General features: G+C 59.2%; 3 protein-coding genes across 3 annotated transcripts; all 3 read left to right on the forward strand.

Annotated features, from left to right (window-relative positions):
• Positions 1-1,765: 1,765 nt before the first annotated feature.
• Positions 1,766-3,688, forward strand: LINJ_29_1090 (conserved hypothetical protein; the record flags this gene model as incomplete). Its single annotated transcript, XM_001466590.1, has 1 exon — positions 1,766-3,688. The coding sequence occupies one exon, from the start codon at positions 1,766-1,768 to the stop codon at positions 3,686-3,688; it is 1,923 nt and encodes a 640-aa protein (XP_001466627.1).
• Positions 3,689-10,050: 6,362 nt separating this feature from the next.
• LINJ_29_1100 (conserved hypothetical protein) lies at positions 10,051-11,103 on the forward strand (the record flags this gene model as incomplete). The annotated part of the gene is made up of 1 exon (XM_001466592.1): positions 10,051-11,103. One exon carries the CDS (start codon positions 10,051-10,053, stop codon positions 11,101-11,103), a length of 1,053 nt encoding a protein of 350 aa, XP_001466629.1.
• Positions 11,104-12,838: 1,735 nt separating this feature from the next.
• LINJ_29_1110 (conserved hypothetical protein) lies at positions 12,839-15,013 on the forward strand (the record flags this gene model as incomplete). Its single annotated transcript, XM_001466593.1, has 1 exon — positions 12,839-15,013. One exon carries the CDS (start codon positions 12,839-12,841, stop codon positions 15,011-15,013), a length of 2,175 nt encoding a protein of 724 aa, XP_001466630.1.
• Positions 15,014-15,144: the final 131 nt, after the last annotated feature.

The raw sequence follows: 15,144 nt of genomic DNA on the forward strand, positions 1-15,144 counted from the left end.
TGTCGACACTCGTGTAGCGCACTTCTTTGAATTTCGCTGTGCCTCTCCTTTCCGTAGGTGCTTGGGTGGCTGTATGTGTGCGCATCCGCATCTGACGGAGCGACACACCGCAAAACGATGGAGAGGGGAGGGGTCCAGGGGCACTGGAGGAGGGGCTAGACGGCGCGAAAAGAGGACGAGGGGAAGGGGGAAGGGCAGAGTGCGATGCGATTGTCACGCGCAGCCCCCCCTCCCCCCGCCTTCCGCTCTCTACGCGTTTTCTGTTTCCTATTTGGTCCCCCGCCTTGTCTCCTTTGAAGACAGGCGAGAGGGTCGGATAGGTAGAGTTGGGCGGTAGAGGCGTCGCTTTCCGTGTGTCGCTTTTCTTTCTCATGGCTTCTTTTCTGCGTTACCTTTATTCACCACGGCGCTTGCTCATTTCCGTGTGCTGTCCCGCACCCCCCACCCCCACGTGCACACGCCACTTCACCCTATCTTTCTTTACCTATGTACATGCACGATTGCAGGCGCCGCTTTTCAACCGCAGCCTTTATCATCATGCTTCTAGTCAGCATCGTCTCCAATACTGCTGCTGTTATCGTTGCTACTGATGGTGCTTCCCCCTTCCGTTCCTGTTTTCTCTCCTCTTGAGCCGCTGCTGCGCTCTTGGTGCCGTCTTAGTGGGCACGCCTTCACGCTTCTCTGTCTCTCGCTCGCGCTCTCTCGTGCGCGCTTATATGTGTGTAAACCGCACCAGCAACGGCTTTAGCTCGGGCCGCGAAAGCAACAACACACACACACGCGCGCACAAGACAGAGATAATAATACAGAGGAAACCGATGCCGCCATCTAGCACAGAGGGCACCGCACGGACAAGCTAGTCCAAAACGCACAAGGGGGGGGATCAGTAGAGGGCGCTTGTGGGAGCGTCGCACGAGCGCGCAGTGACTGCCGCTGCTCTGCGCACCTTGACTCCCTCTCTCGCCATATCCGCCGTCCTCCTTCGTTTCACCAGTACTCGGCCGGTCTCTCTCTCTCTCGGCTGAGGAGGTGGGAGGGGGTTTGGAAATCGGTGAACGGCGTCTCTCTCTGGTGACTACTGCCGCGACGTTGCCCACGTCTCATGTTTCTCTGGTCAGCCATCCCGTCTCCCTTGGGCTGCTCGCCGCTTCTACCCTCATGAGCTTGCCGCACTTTGCCCGTTTCCTCCCTTCCTCGCGTCCACTCACGTATGCGCCGCCTCTCCACGCCCTCCCTCTCTTCGTCTCTCTGTCTCCATACAACACGGGGTGCACTCTCTGCAGCACTTGGGTGGCGTGCGCGTACAAATCCAGACCGTGCTTTCTCGTTTCTTCGGCGGTACGAGAGCCGTTGCGAGCACCGAAGCTGTCTGCCACGCTGCTAGATTGCGGGACTCCGCCACTAGTGACGCTGCGAGACACCATCGAAGGACTAAGCCGCCTCCTCACCGCAGCCCCCTCCAGCCGCTCTCCCTTTCTTTGTGTTTCGCTTTTGCTACCCCAACGTATTTCCGACGCAACACATTTGGCGTACGCACGGGCGTGGCTACACGAGAGCTGCAGCGCGTGACTCTTGAGAGAGAGACCTATACCTCTTCTTGGCATTCACTGCTGTCGACCACACGCACGGACACACGCACACACCCATCTTCGGTGACTGCACCTGCAGCGACATCGCACACTCCCAGCTTTCCTCTTCTCTCGCCCTGCGCGCTTTCCTCTTCCCGCCGCCCCCTCTGCACGTTTTTACACACGACCTCGCAATAATGCCTAGCATCGACATCGATGTGACGAGTGTGCCGGACATTATTGAGGCACAACTCACGCTCAGCTACAGCCGTCTCACTGATGTGATACGCGTCTTAGTGGAGCAAGGAAACGGCCATGAGGACGACATTGATGAGATCCGCGACCGTCTTGGGAAGTTGACGCAGGAGAACAGCGCCTTGCGTGCTGAGATTCAGGCCCTCAAGCAGGCGAGAGGCCCCGGCGAGGAGGTGACTACCGCGCTCGAGGATCTCAAGTCGACGGTGGCTCAGCTCTCGGAGAAGGTTGCGGCCAACACAGAGCACATCGCGGCCAGCGACGCGGCACACAAGGCGTATGCGGCCGATGCGGAGAAGCATTCGGATGAGCAGCATGACGCCATGAGGGCCACCTTCAACCGGCACGCCGATGTGGTAGGGCAACGTGTGTCCGCCACTGAGAAGTCGCTGCATGCGCTGCAGGCCTTTGTCGATCTCTGGGGTGCGGGGCCGGAGCAGGTGTTAGAGATGGGCCGGCGGACCGATAACCAGGAGATGGAGCACAGCCTTGTGGACCGGACCCGGTATGTTCTTTCACTGCCCTCTTTCGAAAAGATACAGGAGGAGATGGAGGTGCTGCGGGCGCTACTGCAGCGTCAAGCGGCCGACGCGCTCGCGGCCAAGACGAGCGAGGCCGCGCGGACAAGTCGCACAGCCTCGTATGTGGCTGCCATGGCCGCCCCAGCGGAGGCGGCAGATCACTCGGGCGAGATTGAGACCCTCAAGGGCGCGATGCGCTTTCTGGAGCAGGACATGGCGGCGCTGCAGCAGCAGCGTTTGCCGCCATTGGAGTCGGCAGTGCGCGAGTTGCAGGGGCGCGCCAACCCAGAGAAGCGCATCAGCGGCACGGAGAAGGACGTAAACCGCTTGAACGACCATCTCGCTCAGCTCGAGGACCGTCTCAACACGCTGCTGGGCCAAACTGGGGCGACGAAGGAAGGTGGCGTGGATGAGTCCCACCCTGGTCTGGTAGACCTGGCTCGTCGCGTCTCGCTTTTAGAGGAGACGGTGGAGGGCTGTCCGCGTGGCAAGCACACCACGCCAACGTCCTACGGCCCAGCAGCTGGGGGTGAGGCGTTGATCGCAGACGGGACTGCCGCAGCGGCGCCAGTGCGTACTTTATCGTGCAATCGGGGTAGTATCCCTGCCGCCGGACGTCCGCCTTCGGGTCGCGTGGGCAGCATTGGCGTCCTGCCGGCAGTTGCCAAGGAGGCCCTGAGCGGCAGCAGCACTGTGGCTGAAGGCGGGTTGGTGTCGCCGCCGCCCCACCTTGCGTCTTCTGTGACTTGCAGCTTCAACTCAAACGAGCGTGAACAGCCGACGGTGGAGGTGCTGCGCCGGCAGGAGGCATCGCAGCCCGACGTTGCCGCTGATCGCAGACGCATTTCGGTAGCGGTAGAACCAGATGACGGTCTGCGCCTCCGCGTCACCCAGCTAGAGGAGAATGCAGCCATCCTGGAGGTGAACAAGGCAGACCGCAGGGAGCTGCGTGAGCTGGAGGAGGCGCTACGCAGTGCTCTTGAAAGCTCGCATCACGTACATCAACAATATCAACAGCATCAGCAGCATCAACAGCATCAGCAGCATCAACAGCATCAGCAGCATCAGCAGCATCTGCCGCCGCTGCAGCAGGCCCTGCCCTCGAGCTCGGCCTACAATGCGCCGCCGCTGGTGCCGCAGCGTCCCGTCTCAGCAAATGGCCGGTACTCTGTTCCCGAATACGCACCAAATCAGCAGCGTGGGGACGGCTTTAGTAGGCCGACCTCCGCGACGGCAGGACTGGGCCGTCCCATGTTCGTCGGCTCTTCATCGTCGGTGTACCTGCGCGACGGAGCGCAGCTCACGAACGCCACGGTATCGCCAACGCACTTGTATCGGCAGTGAGGATGTGGTGCGTGTGAGCGGAAAAGCGAGCAGGCGAGTGGCAAGAGCGTATGAAGATGTGCGCAGAGACAACGCTCAGAGCAAGCGTTCCTTCTTTTTTTTCTTTCTCTCTCTTCTCTCTGTATTTGCTGCGGTGCTCGAGCGGGCCGAGTGACGTTGGCAGAGCGGGTGTGGGAAGAGGAGGTGCTGCTCTGGGCCATCGCTGCTCTCCTCTCTGGTGGGAATGCGCCTGCGCACATCTCTGCCTCTCTGCGTGTTTCACAGCGGCAGCTGGCTGACTTACAGAGGCGAGCGCACACAGACACACCCAAACACAGGTACTTGTCTCCACTGCTACCAACGCTCTGCATCGCCCCCCCCTCCTTCTCGCTCGCACTCTTCCTCGCAGGCGGGTGTGTATAGGCTTCGCAGTACTACCTTGCTTTCATTTCCTTTTGTGTTTCTCGTAGGTGTTCGCCATCTTTTCATGCTTGGGTTTGGTGCCTTTCCAGTATCACCTCGCTTCCCCTCCCTCCTCCTGCACGTTTATCGTGAGTCTCTTCTTCTGTGCTTTCGAGGCTCGATCTCTGCGTCGCCTTGTTCCAACGTCTTTGCGTGTGCGTGTCTGCGTGCGGCACGGGCTGCGATTTTTCGTCTTATCACTCGAAGCTCTCTTCGTTTGTTACTTGTCTTCTTCACCGCCGCGCTCTGGCGGCACTCGGGAAGACGCGCGCGCACGCACGCAACACCATACCTCCTTGTACTGCCTCTATTACTACTACTTCTCCTTTATGTATACTACACGTAAAAGCGGTGAAGGTGCGAAAGGACGCATGAGGGGGGGGAGAGAGACAGGGGCAGATAAGACAAAGGCTCTTCACGCCACCAGAGCGAAGGAATGACGAGTGGGCCAACATGCCCACAAGGCCTCTGCACCTAATGTGAATCGTGGCAGACGACGGAGACAGCGGCTTGTAGGAAAGCGAGTACCGCCACACCGCAAAATACGTCCGCAGCCAACATCTGCCTTCCCCACGGTTGCCTGCAGGTTGCAAGGCACGTTCTCCTCCCCCATCTCCTGTCGTTCTAGTTTCTTCAGCTGCAGCTGCGTGCACCGGGGTGGGGGTGGGGTGAGAAGAAAGAGAAGACGACGACAATCAGCAGGTGCGGCCCTTGCTAGAGGCGCGACTTTCAGCACTCTGTTTGCTAGGATCGCCTTTTCCCTCTTGATCACTGTTTGCGCCGCCCTTTCCCTGCACGCGGCCGCCTCCCTCTTACATCTTTCTTATTGTCTGTATCATCGCCTCCTCCTTTTCGCTCCCCAGGTTTCGGTCTTTCTGTTTTCCCGTATGTACAGGCTGTGTGCTGTGGCACAGAAATAAACGCGCTTTTACCATCTCTATATATATTTTTTCTCTTCTGTTGTTCTTGTGTAGCCTACCGTGCGTGTATGTGTGGGGCCTGTGTGCGAGCATGCAAACGGCTTCCGCCCCTCTTTTCGGCCCCGTGTGCGTCGCTCTCCTCCGCTGTCTCCTCTTCCTCAGCGCCTCTTCCCCCCTCTTCACTTGCTTCGTTCCCGCAAGCAAGGGAAGCACACAGTGAGCCTACGAGTTGCACACACGGCAACAAGAAAAGCGAAGGAAAAAAAAAGAAGACTAGTCAGTAAAAGCTGTCGCAAATGCATCCGTTTCACCCCAACGCCGGCGCTCTCCCTTCTCCGGCGGTGGATGCAGCCTTACACACACACACATAGAGTTTTCGCGCAACTGTACACCTGCAATTTCATGTTAGCACCTCGAATGCTTCAAGAGGAGGTTTTGTCGCGACCACAAAGTATGAGGCCTTTCCCCTTGGCTCATGCCGTCGCGCCTCTGTCGTGGCGCTGTCGGCATGCCGGTGCACTCCACTTTTAGTGTTTCTTCCCACTCGTGCGCGCGCGGTGCAGGCGTGTCGATGTCGCAATAATCCCGCACAAGAAGCCATCCCTCTCTCTGTCTCATTTCCTTCCTCTTTCCTCATTCTTCTGCTCGACGTGCACTGCTTATGTTGTCGGAGAGGTTCGTACGTGCACGTACAGGAGCCCTTCTTGCGTGTGTCTCCCTCCCCCTATCTTGCATGCAGACTTCTCCTTCCCATACGCACACCCGCTGCTTTACTTTTTTGTTCTTGTGGTTTCTCCTCACTCGCAGGCTCGCGAGTGAGCGGCGCTCAGCATGGCAGGCGTAGCCTACATTGTGCGATGCCAGCGCTGCGGCGTGGCGCGCAAGTCATACAATGATCCGCGACGCGGCATCAGCGTAATCGAGTGCAAGCAACCCTGCGGCAACTCGCACTACAACTGGACGTATATTCAAACAATCCCCGAGAGCGAGGAGTACCCACTGGCGAACGTCGAGGAGAACATCATCCCAGTGTACGCGCCTCCCACACGCGCACTCTCAGCGTCACCGTCGCCGCCGCGGCATACGACTCCGCCGTCACCGTACAAAGACAAGGGCGTGGAGGAGAGACTGGAGTTCTGTAGTGAAGGTCGCGGGTCGATGGCATGCTTGCCGTCCGCGCCCGCAGGTGCCGGTGCACAAAACGTCTCGTCGCCGTTTCCTGGCACTCCTTATCCCACACATATGCGGGAAGAGGCGGAGGGCTACCGACTGAGGGCGACCACGTCGAGGCCAAAGCACTAGGAAACCCACCAGCAGCAGGATTTCTCTGTAGAGTAAATAATTCGTCGTCGCTCTTCGCCTCCCCTCTTCCCGCCTTACAAGGGCCACTGCAAAGAGCGGCGCACACACGCACACGCACACGCACACGCACGGACACTTTAGTCATTCGTTTTGGGTGCGGTGAGGGTCGTGCCGAAGGCAAAGAATACGAAAGGAGAAGCAAGCGTTGGCTTGCCCGGTCTCCGCCGGACGCCGTGCCGTCATGCGTCTTTATCCCTCTGTCTGCTTGCGTGTGCGCGTGTGGCACGGGCACAACGAAGTTGGCGCTGAGAGAAAGAAGGGGGAGGGGGAAGTGGAAAGGGCTGAGTGCACTGCCGTGGTGCTCCTCCGAGTTATCCAGGTCTCTCGCGCACTCTTTCTTTCCGGCCACCTCTCATTCTCCGCCAGTGCCTCAAACTCTCCGTTGTTCTGTCGCTTGCCTATGAAGGAAAACCTCGACATCAGCTCCTTGCGCTTCTGCTGCTGCTCTCCTTTTTTTTTTGACAGTCCACCTGCGATGACTTTATGGCAGCTTTCGTGTGATGCCAACTGCTTCATGCGATTGTATGCGGGCATACACAGACATGCATACACACAAAACCTATATTCCCCCCCCCCCAACACGTAAAGCGACAGCTTAGTTGTTCACATATCCACACACGCAGCGCGGCAGCAGCTGCCACCCCTTGCACTGCGGGTATAGGTGCGCCTAAGAACTGTGCATGCTGACGAATCTCGCCTCTCTTCTCCCTCTTCTTTTCTCCCGCAGGTAGTCAGTGGGATGAGCTCCGCCCACTCTGCTACACTGAAAAGGTAATAATACCCATATAAGGACATATCCAACAGTACCCAATGCGTACCACATGGCGTGAGCCACGCTGACGTTCTCCTCACACACATGCCGGGCCATTCACGACGGCGCTGTAATGCGATCATGCACGTACTCCCCACCTGCGCAGGGGCTGGCCGTCCTGAATAGAAAACGCTTCCACTCTGTCGGCCGCAGATTTTGATGTGAGGACTACATGCGCTTCAATCAGTGCGGCATCACAGAGGCGCCATTGCGGGACCCTCATTGGGAAGACTCCGATGGGTCGCGTTGTTGCACCCGAAACGCAACCATCATACACATCTCTCGCGAAATGACGTAGATCTCGCCGGGGCGTGCATTACGCAGCTCCAAAAAGCCGAGCGCAGGAAGGTCGCATCCGTTCAGGAATTCCGCTCTGTCTTGGAAGAGGTGTGAGTTTGAGATGGCCGACTCGCGTGTACCCCCACAGCAGCCCCAGTGATTGCCTTCCCGCCTCAAACACGGTGGCCACCGCCTTACGGAGCTGCCGCGCCCACAATGCGACGCCTACACGGCACAGGGCGCACCGATGGCGCCCGCATCCCCGCAGGGTGACCGTGAGCAGAGGGAAGCAGCCGAAGGAGAGCACGCATGTGCTCCCCACGCCTCGAATACGCGCCATCTTGCTCCCGTGCAGGTTACCCGGCTCTCACAGCCTGAAGAGGAGGAGGGGCCATCCTGCACGTCCTACAAGCCGTGCCCGAAACCAGCCCATTGACGCCTACCAGTGGCCAAAGAAGAGCGGAGGGAGCCCCGTTGCACGCGGCACAGGGGAAGGCGATGCACCTTGTCGATCTGTGTGGCGAGATGAGAAGCGAGAACCAGCAACGGATGCGGTGCATGGAAAGTACCCCCGACCAGTGCCCCCGCGCGTTCCCAGGAAGCGTCACTCCTCCGCCGCCGGTGACAGACGCGGATGTCGAGGCCCCTCCCCTCAGTGGCAGCAATCGTTATGGTGTGCCCAGCGCAGCAGCGACCCCTCTCCTTGAATGGGCGTTCACCGTCGTGGAAGAGAAGAAAGGACGTATCGGACGGCGGCACCCTCATTCTCTGGCCGCGACAAGTCAACAGCTGGCCAGATGAGCAGCGTTACAACGCGGAGGTGGGTCTGGATGCGCAGCCACGGGAGAACTCGTGCTCCACGACTGTGTGCGTGTGTGTGGGGGGGGTGACAGATCTGGAAAGGTCATCTTTTTCAAGTGCTTCTTTCCGTGCATCTGCGGCCGCTCTTGAGCCTGTGAACCAGGGACCGCTCCGTGCATCAGCGAAGAGCGCACCCGAATGAGCTTGGCTGTCGGCCCAGAGGTGATGCGGGTAGTGGCAGCAAAATCGGCCTGCCATCCTATGTGTGCCACGCGACCCGCCTCCGAAATTCACGTGAAGGTCTGCATCGACAGCATCCAACGGACGGGTGGTCGACAGGCGGTGGAGACAGCTCTGCAGGGGCCCCGAATCGCCGCGGAAAAGCTTAGCGCCACCTCGAATGACGACGAGACCTGCACCTGCAACATGTCTGCGTTGGCTGGCGTGGCGCTTGACCACAACTTGGGAACGGTCTGCGGTGGAAAACAGACGTGCACCCAGCTGAGCACCGATTCGTTCAAGCAGCTGACAAGGAGGAAGAGTTGGGACGGCTCATGGGTCGGCTTTGGTGTGCCGCCCGAGTCGTGCACATGCCCCCTCACAAATTTTGTCTTTTCCTCGCGGCGACGCGCCGGCTCTGTTCGAAAACGGTCACGAGGCCTCCACTGTGGTTCCTCGTGGGCGGATCTGCCTCAGAGCGCCCAAAGCGAACTCCGCTTGTGGCGCCAACGAGCAGCACCGAATGTAAACCACGTCGCACCGCACGCCTTTCGGCGTCTGCCGCAGAGCACGGCCTTCACATAGGCTGCAACCCCAGGAGGACGGTGAGGGGGAGGGTGCGCGGTACGCATGCATCCGCATACGAGGCAGATGGTCGTCACCGGTAGCCTCTGAGGGGAAGGAGAGGGGCGCCAGGCGCAAATAGCATCAACTCGGCTGGGCTCTGCGCGGTTTGCTGTGCCTTGTAGGCATAAACAACATTTCCAAAGAAAGCGAAGAACAGCGGCAGCACCACACCTTCCAAAAGACAGCACACCGGCCCTCTCTGCCCTCCGTAAAGGCTGCGCACGCGGCCATGCGATTCATGCTGCAATGCATGCACGGAAAACTTTTTTTCCCATACGCGGCCACTTCTGAAAAACAGCAAATCCGCCGCTAATCCTGCAGGCCGCCGGAACCGTGACTCTGCGTACCACGCGTGACGGGGTCTACCTAGCAACATGGCAAAGAGCACGACGTGATGGATGAGGGCGGGAGGGAGGGGGCAGACCCTGCACTGTCCGTAGAGGTCATCAAAACGCGATAAACAGCGACGCTGTGAAAACGGAATGCAGAGGTCAGCTCCGCCCTTCTTGGCCACATTCAACACGTTCGGTGACATCGTCCACAGCACACTCGAAAAATGGGGGATGGAACCCCGCAACTCGATGAGTAAACTTCGTTTTCCCCTTGAATCCTCCATTTTTTCCCTCTGATCTCACGCCAGCGAGGGCAGGGTACACTAATAGCAGCGGTGCATCGTGCTACGCTCTTTTCGGCGCAGCTGTGTTTGCGGGCCTCTCGTTTTTTCTCTCATCCCGGCTCGAGCTGTTTCCTCGGCGATCATATCTGCTTGCCCACCACAAAGGCACGCACACTGCCAGCAAGGCACGTTTTTTTTTGTGGTGGGGGGCTATCATACCTCACCTGCTCCCTCTGTCTCTTCGTTTTTTCTTCGTTGTTTCTTAATTTGGTCTCCTTTGGCAACCATGCAGTTGATGCGTGCGGTCACCCTGAAGGGGTTCGGCGATACGGACATGCTCCAAATCTCTCGCATACCCAAGGCTGCCATCACCCGCGGGAGGGACATCCTCATAAAAGTGAGTGCGGCTGGCGTCAACCGCGCCGACGCGGCTCAGCGCAAGGGCCACTACCCCCCACCAAAAGGCAGCAGCGAGGTTCTGGGGCTGGAGGTGTCGGGCATTGTCGAGCAGGTAGGGGACGATGTAAAGGACTTCAAGGAGGGCGACAAAGTGATGGCGTTGCTGCCGGGTGGCGGGTACGCCGAGTACGCCGTTGCACACGAGGGCAGCGTCATGCATATCCCGCAAGGCTACTCCTTTATCGAGGCGGCTGCAATTCCGGAGGCGTTTCTCACTGCGTGGCAGGCACTAAAGTACCACGGCGACTGTCGCAGGGGCCAAAAAGTCCTCATCCATGCCGGAGCCAGCGGCGTCGGCACTGCGGCAGCACAGCTCGTCGAGAAGTACTTCCAGGCCACCGCTCTCACCACTTCCTCAGAGTCCAAGGTGGAGGTGTGCAAGAACTTTGCGAGCATCAACCTCACCCGCACACCGGATGAGACCGGCATGTGCTTCTCTCCGAAGGTAAAGAGCCTCCTTGGCGAGGGTGCCATCAATCTTGTCCTGGACTCTGTCTTTGGTGGGTCGTACATCTCCGAGGATGCCGCGGTGCTGGCGAAGGACGGCCGCATCGTGGTGCTCGCCTTCATGGGCGGTGCAACGGTGCACCTGAACTGCCTTCCTCTGCTGCGACAGCGCGCACACGTCATGTTCTCCAAGCTTCGCTGCCAGTCAGACGACTACAAGCAGAACCTAGTAGACACCTTCGAGGAGGCGGTAATACCCTACATGAATGAGCGGTTGATTGTGCCAGTGGCGAACAAGACATACCCGCTAGAGGAGGTTGCTCAGGCGCACGCGCGGCTCGACGACAGAAAGGCGTGGGGTAAGATCGTGCTGACGTTCAACAGCCATCTCTCGGCGACATCCGCGAACCCGCTGCCCACGCCGAAAGCTTAGACCGGTTGCTGCACAAACACAGCAAATGAAAGCGCTGCGGTGGCGGCAGGCACGAGCCGAGAGCAAAAACGGGGATGTTAAGGGCACCCTCGAGCGAATGATGGGGGCGGGGGACAGGGAGTGAGAACGATGCGCTTCGCGTTGCAAGCAAGCACCCTGGCTCATCTTCAAGGGATCTTCCTTTCCCTCCCTTGCGCGCCGCGGCTCCTCTGGAGCCTCTTGTCCACGTGGCAGCGCAGCTGCGCAAGAACACTGCCGATAGTACGCAACTCATCCACGGTTCTTACAGGGAGTGTGGATCTGATCTACACACAGATATGGAGGGGCCCTCTCACGCGCGCCGTTGGCTCCTACCGGTTTCTCTCTCCGCCATCATCCTCCTTCTTCACCTTGCCTTCTTTTTCAAACGGGTGACTGATCGACCCAACACCTGCATCCCCTCGTCCATCCTTCTCCAGCCCCCCTTCCCTTCCCTCCCCTCCCACCGCTGCGTCTTTGCACACAGGCACGCGCACACAGATAAGCCCTAAGAAGCGGTGCGTTTCACCTCACACCTCTCTATCCCTCTCTCTCCGCTTCATGTCTTCGATGATCTTCATTTGGCTTCGTTTATACTTCTTCTACCTCCTCTTTTTCCCGCTCGATAGGTGACTGTTGTATGCAACGACGGAGGCGCAGTCTTGTCTTTTTTTTTGCTCCCTTGCCCGATTGCATCTTTGTGGAAGTGCATGCGTTGGCTGCCGCGCGCTGTCGCTTAGTTTCGGTATCCGTGCTCGTAAGCTTCACCTCCAGTACCACCGCAGCGACCACTACTTGTCCTCCCCCTTTTTTCTGTCCTTCGTTTTTCTTTCGCGATGCCCACGGTGCTTCCTGCGAGGCAGAGCCCAGAGGAATAGAAGGAGATACACACGCAGCCCAAAACAAACAACAACAAGCAAACACGAATTAGAGCGTCGGGGCAAAGTACGACATGTAGAATCGTCTCCCACCTCTCCCACCCCCCAGAGAGTGTCAAACCCTCGGGTGATGCTCAAGGTGCTGTTGGAGACTTGAGGTGCTCGTCAGGATAGGAGGAGGCGGAGGGGGGCAGCCACTACAGCCCTTTCTTCACAGATCGACAGTTTTCCTCGAAGGGGCGATAGTGTCTCGCATGCAGCCTCGCTTTTTTTTTCTCTCTCTGAATGCGCGTGTGTCTCCCCTGCGACGTCGCTCAGTTTTCACGTCGTTCCCGCCTTCCGGAGAACCCGCAAGACTCAAAGCAGCGGGCGCGAGCTATCAGAGCGCAGCTGCTGGCTCCCCTCATTGTGTGTTGGTGTTTTTCGCCAAGACGAGACTCAACGCATCGTTCATGGAAATGTGTGTGGATGTGTTTGTGCGTCTCGCGAATTTCTCTCTTCTCCTGCCTCCATCGTCCTTTCTATTTGGGCGACTGTTTTATTGGAGACGAGGGAGTGTGTGGGGTGCAGATGCCGCACAGGCACTTTGGCGAGGAGCACCACAACACACTCGGCTACACGCGCTCCGTCTCCCTTCCGTCGTTCCACACCACATCCTTTTGCGCGGGTGCGAACCTGAATAGGTCTCAGTGCTGGAAGCGCAAGCGTCTGTGTGCGGCACAGAGAGAGAGGAAGGAGTCGTGCGGCTCCTTTTTCTAAGCAAAACAACAAGCGATCCACTTCCACTGTGCTGGAGGACTGAACGAACTCCACCTCGCGCACGAACGGCTATTGCCAACATGCTGCTGTCGACGACACTGATGTGCTTTAGGCCCAGGGGGACGCGTGGCGCCGGATTTTGTTCGCTGCGCCGTCGACTGCGGCGTCTTCGTCAGACAAACCGCGCAGCTATGGAGCAGTTGCAGGAGCGCCGGCGTCTCCAGCATCTTCTGCGAGAGGAGCAGCGCAGCGCCAGCGCTACGAGTAGCAGCAGCGGCGGTGCGTCAGCACCGGGAGTGGCAGCTGCGCAGCTGCGTGCTCTTGAGCTACTGCCCCGCAACGACGCTCTCGAGGCTGCTATTGCGCTGTGCATCAGCGAGAATCGAGATGCCCGGACAGATCTGGAGTTGGTGCGGCATCTGGTGAACAGCACCTTGCTTTCCTTTGCGTCCCCGGTCTGCAGGCGGTGGGACCCGTACGACGTGAAGCCGCAGGTATTTGCTCTGGACAACTACATAGCGCTGCCCGTCTTCACATCGCTCGAATACTTGCGGCTGTTCTGCCAGCGATTCGGGTTTGCGGTACGCGACCCAAGTGGGGTGCTGTGGGCATCCGGCTCAAGCACCACAGCCTCTGCTGGTGGTCAAGCGCCTATCATGGGTCTGCTGCCCGACACGCTGCTCCAGAGTGAGTGGTGGCAGCAGCGGCACGCGCAGCAGGAGGCGCGGCCCCCTACCGAGGTGACCATGCAGGAAAGGGACGATGCCCCCGACGGTTTGGCATCCCAGGGGGGTCAGCCAGCTCAAGAAAGGGAAGCCAAGGCTGTGCCGGAAGACGGCACAGAAGCACACATGCCTGGCAGCGCATGTGTGGCACTGAAGGCGGCAGAGCTCACCGTCCCTAATTTTGCTCCTGGCAGCGACGCAGCACAAGCAGCGCCTCCCACACCGCTTGATGGCACACCCATCAACGCAGATGCGCTGTTCGACACGATGTTGATGGACGGCCTTGTGGAGAAGGAGCTTGACACATCGAGTGCGCCTAGTGAGAGGCGTCGAGTTGCACCAGCGAAGAAGGCGGTACGCACTCGTGCACGTAAGCGCTCACATGGTTCCGCAAGTAAGGTGCGGGGCATTAGACGCAGGGTAGCGTCATCCAGTCACCATCGCGTCCTCCGCGAACGGCATACCGGGCGGCGTCAGAGGACAGCTGGAGCAGCGACGGCAGCCGCGTCGCGTGAGGAGAGCGTAGCGGGCGCGGCGTCCGCGAAGGCGGCGGCGGACGAGGCGAAGGCGGCCTACTGGGAATCCGTCTCCCAGACCTCACCTTTCCAACTAAAGCAAGCAACTCCTCTCCCCATGTTCGGGCCTTTCCTGCACCCGTTCCTGATTGGCTACTTTGCAGATGTCTCCACACTGCTGCACAACGCCTCCATCGTGCCGGAGAAAGTGGACATCGTGCTGAATCCAGCTTCTCCCTTGGAGTTTGTGCTGTCGCGGGCGGCGACGGACCGCGTGCTGCACAAAGAGCAGCTTCTCCATCAGGCTTACCTTAAGGTCGAGAAGGAGCTGCAGCGCGAGTTCAGCGCTTTCTTCGCCGCCTGCTGCCCAGAAGTCATCTCCGCCTCCAGCGCGTGTGTGCCATTACCCATGAACGCGGACGAAGTGGACGCGGCATGGCAGGCCTCTCAGCGCCCCGTTAACAACGGCCGCCGAAGTTGCAAATCGGCTGCCTCGTCGCCGAACGAGCTGCAGGCCTACCGGGAACGGACGCGGCTGCTTCGCGAGGCGGAGTACCGCAACGGTGTCACCTACGAGCTTGTTCTTCTCATTCAGAGCACGTCGCTCGAGGAGACCTTCACCAAGATCCAGCAGGCAAAGCATCAGTCGGCGCTGATGGGCCACGCGAATCTGGATGTGCTGCCCGAGATTGCCGCCGCTCCACATGTGCGCGAGATGGCGCACCACTTTTACGACGGCGCCAGCGAGCAGGAGAAGAGGTTGATGCAGCGGGCGATCGCCGCACAGCATGAGCGGAGCTTGGGCGGCAAGAGTCTTGGCGATGGCGCTGCCGAGAGTGACAGCGTGGCAGCCGCACTGGTTTCCGGGCACATGGGTGTGTTTGTGCGGCGAGGGGAACCTCGCACCATTAATGTGGCTCAGTCGGCTGACTCATACTTCCACGTCCCCACCAACGCCTACACGGAGGCGCACGCGGTCTTTACGGAGGACCTCAAGGTGAATCGCGGACAGTGACCGGGAAGGAGAGCGAGAGAGGGGCCATGCCGCCAGGAGAGGAGTTCCACTCCAACACTCCTGCGCGGCCACCTCTCCGACGGCCTTGATGGTCCTGGCGGGCGTCACTGTTTTCTTCGCTTGCTTGCTTG

Source organism: Leishmania infantum, chromosome 29, assembly GCF_000002875.2.
Source record: "Leishmania infantum JPCM5 genome chromosome 29".
NCBI lineage: Eukaryota > Euglenozoa > Kinetoplastea > Trypanosomatida > Trypanosomatidae > Leishmania > Leishmania infantum.